Source organism: Heterocephalus glaber, unplaced genomic scaffold, assembly GCF_053883595.1.
Source record: "Heterocephalus glaber isolate CG9 unplaced genomic scaffold, H.glaber_assembly_v1.0 deba00001442, whole genome shotgun sequence".
NCBI classification, from domain to species: domain Eukaryota; kingdom Metazoa; phylum Chordata; class Mammalia; order Rodentia; family Bathyergidae; genus Heterocephalus; species Heterocephalus glaber.
Window position 1 is genome coordinate 13,887,389 of NW_028258296.1, and position 18,973 is coordinate 13,906,361.

At 40.4% G+C, this 18,973-nt stretch overlaps 1 protein-coding gene across 2 annotated transcripts in view; it reads left to right on the forward strand.

Moving 5' to 3' along the window:
- Gipc2 (GIPC PDZ domain containing family member 2) overlaps window positions 1-18,973 on the forward strand; it is a 438,776-nt gene that overhangs the window by 69,193 nt on the left and 350,610 nt on the right. Inside the window, exon 6 of one of the 2 annotated variants that reach the window (XM_004841397.3) lies at window positions 1,044-4,254. The exons of the other annotated variant lie outside the window; for it this stretch is intronic. Coding sequence (XP_004841454.1) covers window positions 1,044-1,189 — 146 coding nt within the window. The 3' untranslated portion in view covers window positions 1,190-4,254. Of the gene's footprint in view, window positions 1-1,043; window positions 4,255-18,973 lie in introns of those variants that run through there. 2 annotated transcript variants of the gene reach the window in all.

Sequence of the window (18,973 nt, forward strand, 5' to 3'; positions counted from 1 at the left end):
AGTCGAGGCTGACTTGGAATGATGTAGTTCAGGCTGGCCTTGAACTCACTGTGCAGCTTAACATGGCCTCGAACTCATGGCCATCTGCCTGCCTCAGCCTCCCTGATGCTGGGATTGCAGGTGTGCGCCACCACACCCAGTTTTGACTTGGGTTCTATATCAAAGAAATCTCATCGTGTATGTACAGATATTCCAAAATCTGAAAAAAAAAATTGAAATCTGAAGTACTTTTGGCCCAGGCATCTTGGATAAAGGATGCTCAGCCTGTATGTTGCTGGCATCCACGACTCCAGTTCCATGGCTGTCTCAGCGCTGTGGCTGCTCCTCTGTCCCCTCCCCACGCACATCCGTGCCCACCAGTTTTGCTGGCCCTCGATGCCCTTCTAACCTTGCAAGAGTGTTGCTCCGAGTCCCAGCTCACCCTCCCGCAGCCCACTGCTCTCCTGCAGGACCTGTCTCGAGCTTCCTTCCAGGCCCCGCCCGTTAGAGGGAAGGGGAGTGGCTCTTACCTGCTCCTAAGAGCCCAGTGGATTTAGCCAAGAAACCAGACCTTGAGACTCATCCAGAAAAGTCACACAAGCTTCGATTAGTTCAGCCTTGACCTGGGAGGAAAGGAGCACTGGACCTTGGTCCTGGGCTCTGGTCTTTCCCTTTGACCTGAGGTTCTTCGCTCAAGTCCCCATCATAGCTGGGAGCAGGGGATGTAGTGGACGCGGTGGACTCTTTCCTGGCGAGGCTGCAGCAGAGGTTTCTCTCGCTGTATCCTGTCCACCCCAGGGAGGCTGGAGAGTCCCAACTGGTGGCTCCCGGCTGGGGAGAGGACGGGGGACAGCTGCAAACCTGGTGCAGTTGACAAACTGTCGAAACACATCTTTGCTACCTTGATAAGTGAGCCTGGGTATCTTACTGTTTTAATTGAACCCGGAAATACACATACGATCCGCATGAATGTTACCTTGGAAGATCATTTCCTGCTGCTATTATTCTCAGTCCTCCGATTGGTATCTCAATTATGATTAATTTTTAAACACTGTTGTTGACAGCTACCACAATGTTTGAAACTGGGAAGGACAAAGGAAATCCGGATGAATTTGCTGTCGCACTTGACGAGACTCTTGGAGACTTTGCATTCCCGGACGAGTTCGTCTTTGATGTTTGGGGAGCCGTCGGTGATGCCAGACAGGGGTGATTTTGACATGGATGGTCCAGCTCTGAAGAAATGAACCATTGTTCTTAAAAAAAACACAACTCCTTAAGAACTCCTTTAGACAACTTTATGAACTCTGGTTTAATTTTCTGTGTATGGAATACATTCTTTGAAATATAATTTTAATTTCTGGAGGCTTCTTAATGCAGTTGCTCATGTGGTATGGTTCAGATAAATTGCCTAAAGTATCAGTTTTAATATTCATTCAAAAGCCTTTAAAAGGAAAATTTTCAACAATTTTTTTTTTTTGTACCAGAGATCGAACTCAGGACCTTGCGCCTGCTAGGCAGGTATGGTGCCACTGAGCTAAATCCCCAGCCCTAAAAGGAAAATTTAAGGAGTATTTCCACACAGATGATTTTGCTCCCCATGAACACACCTGGGCTTTGTTTTCTACATTAAGTAATTGATTGGAATAGCTTTATAATTTTTTGTTTTTTGCAAAATCTTAATGTAATAAAAATTAGAATTGGAGTATGGTTTATCTCATAACATCTTAATTTTGTTATATTAGCTTGAGTAGAATATTTCAGAAAAAGAAATATGAATTACACATTTATTAAAAAAGCATTTTTTTTAATCCACCGAGTAAGGAAAAGAGGATTCCTTTGGCTTTTTTAATGACATATGTTCTCTCTTTGTAAAAAAAAAAAAGATCTGTTTTTTGTTTCTTTGTGATTGCTCTTAAAACTTGTGATTGAAATCTGTTATATTGTGTGTGTAATTATGTATGTGTATGCATACATATGTTTGTGTGTGTGTAAGGATAAAAAAGAGGCAATTAGGGTAGGACCATTTGTTTCATTTTTTGCAGCTCTTAAAATATTATTTCTTTTTTTCATTCAATGCTTCTTTTATATTATCCTTCATAAGCACTCCAGGGAAGGTTTTGTAGTCTTTGCAGCATTTTTCTTTTGAAAGATACTTACTTTTGAAAATTATTTTGAAAGATATTTTCTTTGGAAAGAAAATAACTGTGTTTGAAGATTTTTTGGGGGGGGACTTAAGCAGTAATCCTTTTCAGCTTTCTAAACTGTAGAGGAGATATTATCAGAAATAGATTTGCCCCCAGTGGAAATAAAGGAGGAAAGGAGAATGAGAAAATGTATTAGTGTATTAGTTTAGAGTTCTAACACACTCCCTCTAATCCTTACATTATCAAGAAAGCTGAGGGTAAGTGATAGTCTTATCACTCTTATTTGACATTTTACTGGTGCAAGAGAAATAGAAATGAATGGTTTCAACGTATATCATTTAATAAGGCAAAGCACAGTGCGACCAAGCATTCTTTTTTTTTTTTTCCAAAACACGTTTAAGTTTTATTGAAAATGATAAAATACAGAAACACCAGATTCTCATTTTAAAGTAAAACTGATAGCATCTCCCAGAACTTTTCTAGCACTGCACCCATTCTTGTCACTATTAGAAAAAAGTTCCAAATCCAAAATAATAAATGGACCTGCTGGTAAACATTTTTTTCATGGTTCCAAGCCCTACCCTAATTACTTTTCTAAATTTTATATTTGTAGCTTTTCAAGAATGGGTAGCAGTTAAAAAAAATGATTAATATTTGTGAGAACTGGGCTTACTTTATTCATATTAATTAGAAACAAACCACACATAAGCCTACTCAAACTCAGAGAAAATATACATTTGTTCATTAAAGCTCACCTGCTTTAGATAATTTTTTCTTTACACATATTAAGCCAATGTTTGTTCCATGCTGCAAAAACTGTACAAAATGAAACCTTAAGGCAAGCAAACAAACAAAAAGACGTTGGTACTCTAGAGATGGCTTAGATGAATAAGCACCACAAGGATGAGGAAAATTTTGTATAAACGTATGCCAGAAGACAAAGTAGTCCAAAAAGGAACATTAAACATTTACTTTCCTGCAGAAATAATGATCTTGTCAGATAACCCCTGGAACAAATGGGGGATTTTGGATTGTAATAAACAAGACTCCTAATTCTGCCCTATATTTATCCACCATATCAGTTTTATTTTAGGGCTCTCTTTTCCTTTTTATAGTATAGACCCCTGATCAGAGGCCAACAATTTCTACAGAAAATAGAAGATCCCTTAGTGTGCTATGGGTCTTTCTTTGGAAAGCTGCCATCTCCCTTTCCTCTACGACATTGGGACTAAACCCAAACTCTAGGCAGTCCCGTTACGTTTTTGAGTTGTACTAAAACTTTTTAGCACAAAGACTTCTTTAAGGGTACAAACTTTATATGTTGGTCCCATTAAACAATGACCTCAAGGCAGTTTTTCAAATGGCATGAATCAAACACTTGTACATTTCAACCATGTTGAAATCCCCCCCATTTGTTACAGATGATATAGAATCACATATCTATTAATTGGACTGTTCTCCAGGCTGTTGTTTGTGCTTTTTTCATTTCTATCTGGATAGTCAGGAAAAGATTTAATGTTTAATATTTAAACAAAATATTTAATGTCTATACAGTAAAATTATTCAAACTTCAAACCAGTATTGAATCCAGTTGGAAACCAGCTAATAGTTTCTTAATCTCAGACTTAGAGATGAATGTAAACTGTATTCTGTTGAAATGTGCGAGTGTTCTTCTAAAGTGTTAGGTGAAAAACGCTATATGCTGCCACAGTAATCAGAAGTGATAACCTGTAAGAGATGTGTTCTAGGAAATCGGGAGGAATGCCATTTTCCTGCTGGGTTATTGCTTAGATAGCTCTGTTTTCTGGTAAAACTTTACTTTTACTGCTATCCACTCCCCTGCCACATAAGCCTAACCTGATATTCTTTGATGACTTTGAAACTGTCCACAATGTGTAACAAAAGTGCCTTATAGAATATGGGTGGTTTTCTAGCTCAGGCTGTAATTTGTTGGTACTTGTGGTTTTCTTTTGGATATTCCAAAATACCTGTTGAATGTTAATGTCACCTCTCTTAGACATAAAAACAGAGCTGATGGGTTCAGGAATGGAAAATTATTGGATGATTTAGGAGGCCCATAGAAATATTTCAGTTTAAGAAACAATAAAAATAAAAAATTTTGGCATTAGGATTTGAAATGTTTCATGTTTTTATTATTAATTAATATTTTTTGAGACAAGTCCCTCTTCTGTTGTCCAGGCTGGTCTTGAACTTGCAGGCTCAAGTGATCCTCCAACTTCAGTCTCCCAAGGAGCTGGCATGACAGCTCTACCCCACCAGGCCTCGCTCATTGGTAATTTGTTATTATTGATGGATGTCAGTTTCTCATTTTGGGGGGCATGCATGAAGATGGAAGCTCGGTGCTGTTTCCCTGTGGATTATGGGATGTCGCCTTTACAGTGACATTTCTAGAACTTTGACATGTAGAGAACCAGTATCCGTGTCCAGCTGTAACTGTTTTTGTCTGTAAGCGTCTAGCAGGCCATTGTCATTACCAAGATGCAGCTGACCCAGGTGCTTCGTGTACTGATAGCTTTTCCTTGAAATGTCCTTATCTCTTGCCTCCATTGCTAAACTGATAATGAGGTTAGTTTCTTGTCATTTTCTTCCTATACCTGAAAAAACATATATTTGTGAACTCTGTGCTGTTTTGCAACTCACAGTGCAGGAAAAGGAGCAAGGTCAATTCTGAGTTCAATCGTGAGTGTGACAGTCATGTACACTCCTGCTGCTATCATGACACAAATCAGTTTTTAAAAAACATACCATTCTATTGGCACCACTAAGTTTTCAAGACTCATGTTCTGTGCTGTTTTTTTTTATTGGTTCATGATTTCCTTCCATTCAGACAGTATCTTCTTTCAGGAGCTCCTAAGAGCACACCATGCATTTTCTTGGACTGTGGCAGAAAATGCAGAAGATGATTAAAGCTTGGGTTTGGTGGGTCCTGATCAAATTCTCATGATTACAGATAGCCATATGTTGGGCTTCTGTGATGTTTCAAAAATGCAGTTACATAATTTTATGATGTAAAACTCTTTACAAATTCAATTACAAAAGCAGTTATCTGTTAGCCCTGGTTTGGAGCTGCTGCGTCCAATATTGTTATGTGACAGGTAACTAAAAAGAGATAATTGAGTTTCCCAAATGTTATATGATGTGCAATATATTCCCCTCTAACTCGAGCAAATATTTTTCCAAAGGCAGCTTCCCTCATTGGGTCCCATGTTATTGCCAGTGCTTCCCATGTCTAGAGAGTTCCTGGTCTCTTGTAGTTTCCATTGCCTGTCAGCCCAGCAAAATGAATTTCACCTGCAATTTCAACATAAGGGTTCTTCTAACTAGAGCACAGCTATCCAGCAAAGATGTGAAAGGTCGATCACATCACAGCCCTTGCATTCTCTGTGACATCTAAAGCTCCGCGAATCCCAGTAGCATGGCTGCTCTGCTGGTGCACAGACGAGGTCAGAAGGCCAGCTAAGTGTTTTGCCTCGACAGTTAGTGACTAGAGGTAGGACATGCTGTGCACTCAGTGCTAAGTGCCATACCCCGTGTACACTGCGTTCATATCTTGGCACAGATTGAAGGAGACGTCAGAGTAATCATGAGGCCTTACGCACGTCGTGGTTGTAAGATGTGCAAAGTGGCACGGCCTGTCTTCGCATTATTACCTGAAAACTGAGTTCTAAGCAATGGCACCCGGTTATTATCTGCTGAAGGTGGAAGTTGGGTGTGACACCCTTATTTCAGCTGGAGACAGTGAGACTCTAAGGCTTAGGATATTTTCCATGGCCATAGATGTTTTTCCAGAAGTAACAAAAAGGAAGAATTAAGCAAATATTTCCAAAGGTGGTTTTGAGTAAATATTTTACATTTTGAGCTATTTGTGCCATACAGTATTGACTATTTACAGGCAAAATATTCTACTGTTCTGGGGAAAATATATTTTTTTTAATAAAAGTCATAGAATATTACCTTAAAATACTTTTTGAGATTGAATTTTGGGAATATTGATGTGTGAAATTGTAAATTATATTTTGATACTGTTCCAGAATACATTATTTCCTGTATGCCTACTTGGAAATGTGTAGATTTAGTCATGTGTTGATCAAAAAGCAAATTATTTTTAAAAAAGCAAATTATTTGTTAACCTATAATTTTGTAACATTTCTTACATTTAAAATATGCCTCCTTAAATAAATTTTTTTTTTGTGAAAAAAGGGATGAATATTTTGTCATTAGAAAGGTTTGGAGTTTTATTAATTCTAGACTTTTAAATATTGTCTGTATAAATAAAATGAATAACACTGTGATTATTCAGGGCTTTATATTTTAAACATTTTTGGTATAGTTTTTTTCTTATTTTGTGCAAGGCATAACCTCTCCATTGTCATAAGCTGTTTCAGTTGTAAGATAGAGGTTTACTCAGGGTACCTTTCTCTTTTATTCCTTCATTCAACAAATTTCATTAGAGAAGTTTCTAAACAGTCGTGTGGAGAAGTAGGTAGAAGAACTGTCACTGCATAGTTTGTAGGTAGATACATCTTTGGGAATTATTATCTTCTTCATGTACTTTGAAGGCAATATCAGAGCTGTTAGAAATCCATAAAAATGCACCCTTGTTTCAAACATTTGGAGGCTTTTTCCAGGAAGCTGCCCATCCTCTAAGCGATTCTAGTGGAGGTGACTCATAGATCATTATTTTGAAATCTCCAAAGGCCATGGCTAAGCACTAGGGTGAAAGATTCACGAGCCCAGGCTGGATCAAGGCAAGCAGAGACATAAAGGAGATTTCTGTTACAGGCAGAGAAGTGTACATGGCTGTCAGGTAATGTGGAAAAGAACTATAGGTGATAGTAGGGCTTTTAAAAAATTTACAATGTAGCTGATTTAAAAAATATACTTTGGTGGGCCGGGGATTTAGCTCTGTGGTTTCGCCACCTGCTGCGCAAGTGCAAGGACCCAAGTTTGATCCCCAGTACCGGAAAAAAAAAATATATATATATATATATACACACACACACACACCTTGGTGTGCTGGAAGAATTTGTTGCCTTAGTGAAGTAGGCTTCTTGACTGACAATCTGTGGATTAATTCATATGATGACTTTGCCTCGGTTTACATGTGGTGTTTGATGCTTACCAATGATACAAACAAACACTTGCTGTTTACTTACCCTTGTTAGGTATTTTATCCTCTGCTATTTTTCAGGTGCAGACCCTCTGGAACAATGGTTTCCTAAGAACACATTTGCTTTTAGTAGAATAGAATTGTCATGCATGATAAGAAAATTGGCCTCTCCATGGCAGCAATTTCAGTGGCTGCTATCATTTAATTGTGGAAAAGCCAAGCTTATAAAGATGCTGCATGAATTCTCCTTGCATGATTTTCTCTTAATGAGCATCCCTTCAAGTAGAGGGTAGGTATTGAACCTCTTTTATGCTTTATCATCTTATGTGTCCTCGGAATATATGTGGGAAATAATTTTCATGAATTTTGAAAATTACAGGTTAATGAATAAAGTTAGCCTTGGAAGGTGGTTTCTCTAAAAGTTAGAATTTCTATCCCCGTGTGGTTCAGATGGGTTGTTATATACATAATTTAATTTGTTTTAATGGCTTTCCAGAGAAGAGTAAACAGAAATATAAAAATGAAATAAACCAAAGTCTCTGTTTCCCATAAAACAAAACACTCTCTTTTGCAGTGGCACTGGAGGACAACGAGGTAATAGTCTTCTGTTTGGAAGGAGTGGTGAAGAATCGTGAGCTTGCTTAGCCACAGGGGAAGGGTGCGGGCACACCGTAGCCATCCCTGCAGGGCCCTCCCTCCTGGGCGTCCCTGCCTGGCTGGCTGTCTTCTCTCCATCCTACTCCACCATCTTTTCTTTGGTGACTCTTCCACTCCTGTGGCTGAAACATCCTTGTCTTAATGGCCCCCAAATTCCAATCTCCTGTTCAACCCTTTCTCAGGGCTCCAGACTGAGATGTTTGGCTTCTGTTTTGAGCTCTCCGCTTCGTGTCTCAAAACTTCCATGTCCAGGATGAAGCCTTAGCTTTTTCTCGAGAGTCCTATTTTCCTCAGTTTTCTCTGACAGGGAGTGGCATCGGAATTCACCCCACTGTTCCTTCATCTGCTTCCCTCATCAAATTCACCAGCGGGTCCTTTTCTCCCAATGCCGTGGTGTCTTTACAGTTTCTCTGTCACCTCTTAATCCACACCTGTACCTCACCTGAGTCACTGCACCAGCCTGCATGGGCCCCCTTCTGGCCTTGCCCTCCTCCAACTCAGGGTGCAGGGTGATCAGAGTATTCTGGAAATATCTGTGGCAGGAAAACAGGAATGTCTCCCTTTTTCCTTCTTTGGAGGTGCCTGATACTAAGGCTTTCTGTCATCAAGGGCAGGCATCAGTGTTTGCATAATTCACCTTCTGCTGCTAAAGGGCGTGCAGAGTCTGGTGTGAGAGGTGGAAGGAAGAGGAGGCAGAAAGGACAACGTTTGCCTGTGTAGATGAGAGGCTATAAAGAAGTGCACGTGTGTGTGCATGTGCGTGTGTGTGTGTGTGTGTGTGTGTGTGTGTGTGTGTTGGGGAAGGGTAGAGAGAGTGGTGTCTTCAGATGTCAAATCAGGAAGGATGGTGTCTTGTTTCCCCATAGACACTTTGTGGCGAGCTGAAATGTTTAGACTCAGGAACAAAGCCTTCTGCAGATTTCCAATCTCAGCAAGGCACAGAAGCAGCCAGACCCATGGAGAGGAGTGCTTGATCTCAGTATCTGCAGGGCCCCCAGGGCGATGGAAACCACAGGACCAGTGTCTGCGTGGAAGACAGCTACTCCCTGGCTGCCTCGCTTCAGCCCAACCACGCTCTCACCCGATGATGGTGTGAGAGAGACACACATTCAATAGAAAGTGCACTTCAGATCTTCAGTTTGGGTCTTTTCTGTGGAAAGAAATATGTGGTATCATACTCTCTCAGGATGCTGGGCAACAGTGAAAAGCCACTGCTCGGGCAGCCACACCATCAAGCGAGTAAACAACTGGTGTTCTGCAGGGAGCTCTATTGCTAAGCTATGACATTGGGTAGGTTGGGTGTATTAAATGCAATTTAAACTAAACTTGCAAGGTTTTGAATTTATGACAGGTTTATGAAGACATAACCTCACTATAAGTTAAGGAGCATCGGAATATATGTATATATACACACATGCACACACATATGTAAATATGAGGAGATTTATTATAGGATTGGCCCATGTGGTCATGGAGGGGGAGAGGTCCCCAATCTGCTGTCTACAATTTGGAGAACCAGGAAATCTGGTTCTGCTTGGGTCCAAAGGCCTGAGCATGGGGGCAGAATGGGGTGAGGGGAGTCTCGGTCTGATTCTCAAAGACAGAGCTGGGAACACTGGTGTCTGAGGGCAGGTGAGGACGGCTGTCCTAGCTCCAGAGAGACTTTGCCCTTGCTCTGCTTCTTGTTCCATTTGGCTCTCAGTGGATTGAATGAGTCCATCCCACTTTTGCTGTCCTCAGTTCAATCTAAAAGCTGATTTCTTCTGGAAACACCTTTCCAGCCACACCCAGAAATAGCCAGGATTTACCAGCCACCTGAGCGGCCCGTGGCCCAGTCGAGTTGATATAAAATTAGCTGTAAGAAGCTGGGAAGGGAAGGCCTGACTCACTGATCAGAGTTGTGCAGCAGTCAGTGCCAGTGTGTCCTCCCTCCGCTGTGTTCCTATCATCTCTGTCAAGGATTTTGTTAAAAGTTTTGCCTGTCACCGACTAGCAGGAGGCTCACCCATCAACCCAGACCTTTCTGGCTGATCCCTGTGGACGCCCCATTGCCAGCTCTCCTTTTGCAGTGACAGCTCCACATGCCTCAGCCTTTATGAACAGACTGGTCCTTGGGACATCTCTGCCCCTGTACTCAAGGAGGCTGATGTGACTTCGCAGGAGGCCCCTGGCCCGGACAAGCACAGATGATGCTTCCTGTTCCACATCAGTGAGATCTACCACTCCCTCCACACCCTTTCCAGAGGCCTCCAGAACCCTGCCCACCTCCCTGCCATACACGCTAGCTCTGTGCTCTTGTTCTGTTGACTTTTCTTTCCCTTTGAAGCTCTTACCTTTCTTGGAGATTTGTCCCTGGCTATTTTCTCTGCCTTGAAACCCTTTATCTTATTTATATAGCCTGGTTCTTGTCATCCTGCAGCTATTCAAATGCCACCTCTTTGGAGGAGCATCTCATAGACTTTCTGTATTCTGTTTTCTGTAGTCTTGATCTCGGCCCTCATTTCCATTGTAACTCGTCACTCTTTGACATAGCTTATTAGGATGCTTTTATTCTACATTATTCTCCACTTTATCTGCTTCTGGGGGATGGGGTCATTTCTGTCTTTCTCATCATTGCATTTCCAGCACTTAACATGAGCCTGGTATACACTAAACTCTAAAATAAGTAATTATTGATGAGGAATGTCAGCACATACTTTCTGCTTACTGTGTGCCAGGGAAGGGTCACTTCCCCTAATCTATAGCAAGCCCTTGACATAAGTAATGATTGCCCCCACTTTAAAGAGGAAGAAACAGGTCTTGAGGAATTAAATCACTTGCTCTAGGGCACATATTTGGTTAGTGGCAAAGACAAGATTTGAACCCAGTTTTGAGTTTAAATCCTGAGCTCTTGCCAAAGCCGATTTGGTTAATAGTTTACCAGAATAACATAAAATGTACTAGTCACTTAAGTCAAGAAAGTTGTGCAGGGGACAGAAGCCCAGAGAGGAAGGTTATAGATTCAATTCATTGTTCTCTGCTAGTGTGAGGGAACAGCCCCCAGAGGCCAGGCCAAGAAGCAGATGGAAGTGGCTAAGAGATCAATCTTAAGATAGAAACCATACACTGATGGATTCGAGTGGCTCCCGGGTTAAAGAAATTAAAATTACTGATAACTGAGTCTGGATTTTTTATGCTAAGTGTGGTCACGGGCATAGGAAATTCTTGCTGGAATGGCTTATAAAAAAAGATTAAGAGCAGAAAGGTCCCTACCATTTCTTGGAGAATGAAGACTGGCCTTAGAAACCATTCAAAACTTCTTCCAGTTAAAGTGATTTCTGGTTTAATCGATTTGGGTTGGGCTGTGGGTATTTTGCTTTCTGGACTCATTATTGTTTATGGGTCAAAAAACTAGTAAGGGCAATTGCTGTGTACATTTGGCTTTTTGTTTGGGCAGTATGAGAGAGAAACTTTTAACTGGAAGTGGTGTGTATCAAATGTCCTTTGTGCCATTTACTCTCTGAAGGTGGTGTTAGCATTTGAGGTTCCTTGGGCCATGGAATTTTAGCATCAACTGCTTTAAAAACATGGAGATACTTACGTTCTGGGGAATGAATTGGGAAGTTATATTGCTCCAGAAGGCCCGTTTCTGGAGTAAAACTCTAATTCATATGCCAAAGGAGTGAGTTTATAGAGATGATTATAAATTCCCTTAATATACTCTGTACTCAGTTTTTTGCCTATGCATAAATTGGTCAAGTTCATCATATTAATTTGTGAGTTAATTAACAGGGAATACTTATAAGGCTTCCCTCAATATTAAAAACAGAATAATAAGACTATTTGTAATTGTGTTGATAAAAAAAAATCAATCATGCTCTTTTCCAGAGGACAAAACATTCACTTATAATGGGGATGTGTTTGAGTTTCAATTTAAGAGAAGTCTAGGGAAATTCTGAAGTAGGAAGGGAGACTGAATAAAGACGATGGCATTTTCAAGAGTGAGCATTCTAAATTTCTCTGGAGTACAGTATGTCTATGTTTGTTCTTTTAAAACTTTTTGCTTTTTGTTTTTTTGGTACCGCGGATCAAACTGGGGACCTTGCTGTTGCAAGGCAGTCGGCGGAACCACTGAGCTAAATCCCCAGCCCCTTTTTAAGCTTTTTGATAAACGTCACTTGTAATTTTGGCTTAATCTTCTAAGATGGGTTAACTATGTTCCAGAAAGTAGTGGTCTAAGGCTCATTTCGCTGATTAAAAGGAGGTCCCTACACTCTCACAGATAAATCACCCAGTGTGGCCCAAGTGAATTGAGTAATGCACTCATCCGTGGTTCTACCTCTGCGGACCAGTAGGTGGCGCTATCTGCCTTGGCTGTCCCTCGAGTCTACCTCTTGCGAACCTGAACAGCAAGTCAGGGGTTTGTTATATTCCTGTATCCTTTCTGATTTGTCTATTCTGTGTTTTGAACTCTTCTGTGATCTCACTGAGTCAGTCCCTTGACAGATAACTTCTTTTCCGAATCTTGGGGATTGTGTTATGGCTCCGGAGGGTATTCGGGATGAATGACTAATTCTACCAAACCAACCAATGTTCTAGGCCTGAGAGGCAAAGAAATGACCGAGGGCCAAAGTGCTGCAGAGGCGATTATGGTTAATATTTTGTGAAAGCTGTAAATGATTTCATACCAAACATAAAATTAAATAGGTACATTAAAAGCTTTAAGACAATTCAAGACTCTAAAACTTTTTTTTTTTTAAATTAAATTATCTTATTGGTACATTGTAGGTATACAACACAATTACATTTCTCATTGGGAATTGTACCTTTACATAATGCATTTTGGTTCTTATTTTTTCCCCATTACTAGCCCTCCCTTCACGTCCTCCACCCTTCCCTATTTACAAAGACTTTATTTCCATTTTTTTCATTTCTCATCATTTTTCCTTTCTCTTCTTTCCTTTCCCCTGCCCCTCCCACTACCCGTACCCCTTTGGACCTTTTCTTCCTATTTTGCATTATCGATTATTCATTCTAATCATTGGTACATTTTAGGTATACAATATAATGACATTTATCATTGGAAATTTGCACCTTTCCATAATCTCTCTTGGTTCTTATTTTTCACCCTTGCCCAGCCCTCCCTTCAACCCCTCCAGTCCTCCCTATTTACAAAGATTTTGTTCCTATTTTTCCATTTTCTCATATTAATCCCATTCCCTTCTATCCTTTCCCCTAGCCCTCCCACTTCCTTCCCCTTTGCCCCTTTTCTTCCTATTTCACATGACCTATTATACATTTAGTCCTTATTTACACTTTCAGTTTCTCACACCAGAGAAACTATTTGGAATTTATTCATGTGTGTCCTATTTATTTCACTTAAGAGTATCACCTCAATGTGCATCCACTTAGCTATAAATGTCTCTAATTTCTCATTTTTTTATGGCTGAGGAGTACTCCATTTTATAAAAAAACCACATGTTCTTTATCCAGTCTCCTGTTGATGGGCATTTGGGCTGTTTCCAAGTTTTAGCTATTACAAACTGCGCTGCTATGAACATGGGTGCACATATATCACTGTGGTATGATTCTTTTAATTCTTTGGGGAAGATCTCCAGCAGTGGAATAGCGGGGTCAAATGGGACTTCCAGTCCTAGTTCTTTGAGGTATCTCCATGCTGATTTCCACAGTGGTTGCACCAGTCGACACTCCCACCAGCAGTGGAGCAGGGTTCCTCTTTCCCCACAGCCCTGCCAGCATTTGTTATTGGTTGATTTCATGATAGCAGCCATTCTTTCTGGAGTGAAGTGGAATCTCAGCATTGTTTTCATTTGTATCTCTCGAATGACCAGTGATGTTGAACATTTTTTCATGTATTTATTTGCTGTTTCTACTTCTTTATCTGAGAAATGTCTGTTCATTTCAGATGCCCATTTTTGGATTGGGGCTTTAAATTTGGGAGGTCTGATCTTTTTAAGTTCTTTATAGATTCGAGATAGTAGAACATTGTCTGAGGAAGAGCAGGTGAAGATTTTTCCCACATTGTGGGTTGTTTCTTCACACTGCTGGTGGTTTCTCTTGCTGTGCAGAAGCCTTTTAATAAGAAGAGATCCCACTTGTTGATTGTTTGTACTAGTTCATGGGCAACTGAGGTTTTGTTCATAAAATCTTTTCCTACACCTATGTCTTCAAGGGTTCTACCTAACCTCTGTTCCAACTGGTTCAGAGTTTCTATTTTAATATTTAGATCTTTAATCCATTTTGATTTTAGTTTAGTGCATGGTGAGAGATATAGGTCTAGTTTCAATCTTTGGCAAGTTGAAGCCCAATTTTTCCAGCACTATTTATTAAAGAGGCTATCTTTCCTCCAGTGAGGGTGTTTGGCTCCTTCATCGAAGATGAGATGGCTGAGTGTGTCTGGCATTGTTTCTGCATCTTCTAATCTGTTCCACTGGTCCTCAAGTCTGTTTCTTTGCCAGTACCATGCTGTTTTTATCACAGTAGCTTTGTAGTAGAGTTGCAGGTTGGGGATTGTGATACCCCCTGCCATGTCTCTGTTACCTAGAATTGCTTTTGCTCTTCTGGGTCTCTTCTTGTTCCAAATGAATTTTTGGATTGTTTTCTCAAGGTCCATGAAGTATGCTGCTGGGATCTCAATTGGAATTGCATTAAATCTATGTAGCAGTTTTGGAAGTATGGCCATTTTCACTATATTAATCCTTCCTACCCAGGAGCAGGGGATGTCCGTCCATTTTCTGATATCATCTTCAATCTCTCTTTTCAGAGTGCCATAGTTTTCAGAGAAGAGGTCTTTGATATCTTTCGTTAGGTTGATTCCTAGGTATTTCAGTTTTTGGATGCTATTGTGAAAGGAATTATTTTCCCTATTTGTCTCTCAGTGAGTCTGTCATTGGTGTAGAGGAAAGCTATTGAGTTTTGTGTGTTGACCTTGTAACCAGCTACTTGACTGAATTTGGTTATTAAGTCTAGAAGACTTTTGGTGGAGTTCTTGGGGTCTTCTATATAGAGTATCATGTCATCTGCAAATAATGACAATTTGACTTCTTCATTACCTATCTTTATTTCTTTTGTTTCTTTCTCTTGTTTAATTGCTGTGGCTAATGTTTCCAGAACTATATTGAACAAGAGTGGTGATAGTGGACATCCTTGTCTTGTTCCTGATTTAAGTGTGAAAGATTTCAGTTTTTGACCATTTAGCATGATATTGGCTGTTGGTTTTTCATAGATGGCTTTTATCAGTTTGAGGTAGAGACCATCTATTCCAATTTTTTTAGGGTTTTTATCATAAATGTGTGTTGGATTTTGTCAAATGTTTTTTCTGCATCTATGGAGATAATCATATGGTTTTTGTCCTTGGCTCTATTGATATAGTGTATTACATTGATTGATTTTCATATATTGAACCATCCCTGCATCCCTGGGATGAATCCCACTTGATCAGGGTGTATGATCTTCTTGATGATCTTCTGCATTCTATTTGCCATTATCTTATTAAGGATTTTTGCATCTATGTTCATTAGTGAGATTGGCCTATACTTCTCTTTCAGTTGGGTCTTTCTCTGCTTTGGGGATCAAGGTGATGCTTGCTTCCAGGAATGAATTTGGGAGTATTGCTTCCCTTTCAATTTCATTGAAGAGTTTAAACAGTAGTGGCAGCAGTTCCTCTCTAAATGTCTTGTAGAATTCAGCAGTGAAGCCATCAGGGCCCAGGCTTTTCTTAGTTGATAAGTTTTAGATTACATTTTCAATTTCATTGGTTGATATTGGGTTGTTCAGAATTTTTAGGTCTTCTTCATTCAACTTTGGTAATTCATATGTATCTAGGAATCTGTCCATTTCTTCTGTGTTGTCCATCTTATTGGCGTATAGGTTCTGGAAGTAGGTATTGATGATCCTCTGGATTTCTGCTGGGTCTGTTGTAATTTCACCCTTTTCATTCCTAATTGCATGGATTTGGGCCTTTTCTTTCCTTTTTCTGACAAGGTTGGCTAAAGGTTTGTCAATTTTGTTGATTCTTTCGAAGAACCAACTCTTGGCTTCATTGATTTTTTTGTATCATTCTCTTAGTCTCCATTGGATTGATGTCTCCTCTGATCTTTATAATTTCCTCCCTGTATGAGCTTTGGGGTTGTCCTGTTCTTCTTTTTCTAGAAGCTTGAGGTTCAGCATCAGGTTGTTTAATTGGGATCGTTCTGTTTTCCTAATATGCATATTCACTGCTATGAATTTCCCTCGTAAGACTGCTTTCATTGTGTCCCATAGATTCTGATATGTTGTATTGTCATTGTGATTTAATTGAAGGAACTGTCTGATTTCTTCTTTAATTTCCTCTGTGACCCATTGGTTATTCAAAAGTGTGTTGTTCAATTTCCACGTGGTTATGAAATTTTTTGAGTTTCTTTTGCTATGGATCTCCAATTTCATCGCCCTATGGTGTGATAATATACAAGGGATAACTTCAATTCCTTTGCACTCACTTAAACATGTTCTATGTGTGAGTATGTGGTCTATTTTTGAGAATGACCCATGTGCAGCTGAGAAGAATGTGTATTCTGATTTTGTGGGGTGGAAGACTCTGTAAACATCTGTTAAGTTCATTTGTTCAAGAGTTCAATTGAGTTCTAGTATTTCATTACTTATTTTTAGTGTAGTTGATCTATCTATTTGTGACAGTGGGGTGTTGAGGTCCCCCACTACAATTGTATTAGTGCATATATGACTTTTCATGTCCGTTAGTATTTGTTTTATATAGTTGGCCACACTAGTGTTTGATGCATAGATATTTATGATTATCATCTCTTCCTCTTGGATTCTTCCCTTTACAAGGATGTAGTGTCCTTCTTCGTCTCTCTTAATCAGTGTTGGTTTGAAATCTACTTGATCTGCAAAGAGGATAGCTACTCCTGCTTTTTTTCGGGTTCCTGTCACATGGAGTGTTGTTTTCCACCCTTTAACTTTCAGCCTATGAGTTTCCTTTTGAATGCAGTGTGTTTCTTGTATGCAGCATATTGTTGGATTTTGCTTCTTGACCCATTCTGCCAGTCTATTTCTTTTGATTGGTGAATTGAGACCATTAACATTGATGGTTATAACTGAAAGGTATTGACTTGTCATTGCCATGACTTTTTCTTTTTGTTGTGTTCTCCCCATTTACATTTAATTTCTTGTCATGCCAGATGGGTTCATTCTGCTTTGCTTCCTGAGGTTGTGATCCTCAATGTCTGTTCCTAGGATATTGTGTAAAATTCTTTGGAGTGTGGGTTTGGTATTCACAAAGTTCCTAAGGTGCTCTTTGTCATGAAAGTATCTTATTTCTCCATCTATTTTGAAAGATAGTTTTGCAGGGTACATACATCAATCTGGGTTGGAGGCTGTTTTGTTTTAGGGCTTGGAATATGTCACTCCAAGCTCTTCTTGCCTTGATGGTTTGTGTTGAGAAGTCTGCTGTGATTCTGATGGGCTTTCATTTGTATGTGATTTGTTTCTTTTCTCTAACTGCTTGTAGAACTTTGTTCTTCTGTTGAGTTTCTGGAATCTTAACAATTATATGCCTATGTGTAGATTTTTTTTGATCAAGGCTATTTGGAGTCCTATATGCCTCACTTATCTGTATGTCAAGCTCTTTTCCCCTGCTTGGGAAGTTTTCCTCCATTACTTCTGTGAAGAGATTTTTTATGTCAACTCCACTCTCTCCTGTTTCTTCATTGAGCCCAATCAGTCTTATGTTATTCTTCTTTGCATCATCTAGCAGCTGCTGGATTGATTTCTCATGTTCCCTTATAATTTTGAAGCAATTTTTCTTTTCCTGGTCACTAATTGCAATCTCATCTTCTAAATCTGAAATTCTGTCCTCACATTGGCTCATTCTGCTGTGTAGACTTTCAGTGGAGTTTTTAATGTCCTGGTAATCTATTTGCATCTGTTTTATGGATTCCATTTGTTTCTCATGTTGGGATTCCATCATGTTCCTGAGCTCCTCTCTAGATTTATTAATCATGTCTTGCACTAGGGGCACAATTTCTCCTGTTATCTGAGAAATTATTTCTGATTTCATTTTTGCCAGATCCCCTTTTGTTGCCAGTTCAGTGGGTCCAGGTAGTTGAGTATCAGAGTGTTCCATCTCATTTCCCTTTTGGGTTGCTGTAGGTGATCTGAAAGTGTGGTTTTGAGACTTATTAATGTGTTTTCACATTTTGACTGGGGCAGGGTGCTGTTAGCACCTGCATGGATTACCTCCTCTGAGCTGGGAGAGGTGGGACAGGGGCCGGGAGCAGCGGTAGCGATGGTGACCCAAAAGCCCTTTCCTTTGGGCTGGGAGCCGCGGGAGGGATGGTGGCCGGGAAGCCCCTTCCTCTGGACCAGGAGCAGTGGGATGGTAGCTCAGAAGCCCCTACCTCTGGGCTGGGAGTGGTGGCAGGGATGGTGGCCCGGAAGCCCCTTCCTCTGGGCCAGGAGCAGCAGGACAGAAGGTGGCCCAAAAGCCCTTTCCTCTGGGCTGGGAGCAGCAGGAGGGATGGTGAACGGGAAGCCCCTTCCTCTGGATCAGGAGCAGTGGGACAGCAGCTCAGAAGCCCCTATCTCTGGGCTGGGAGCAGCGGAAGTCAGTAACTTGGTCTGGTGGTCTGGTGTCCTCTGCCTCTTTGTAGTGTGGAACCAGGTGGCTGCCTGTGTGCAGTGGGGTGATTTGGCATCTTCCGCGTGACTCGGTACCTTGGTAGGGCGTGCACAGACCTGCCTGTCTGCAGCGGGCTGATTCAGCATGTTCAGTGCCACTTGGTACCTCGGTAGGGCGTGGGCAGACCTGCCTGTCTGCAGTGGGGTGATTTGGCCTAAAACTTTTAAATGAGATTCAAGCAAACACTTAATTGGGAATGAAATTGTTCTTTGCTTGATTAAATAACCCAAATTGAGCTTCTTTACATTTAATAGTCAATATTATGTAGATAATTCATATTATGAAAAGACTTTTAGGTTAGAATTCTGACCAGACCTTGATTTATATATATTGTTTCAACAGCTGTCAGTTGAACTTTTTCTTCTTTATGAAGATTTTCACATTTAA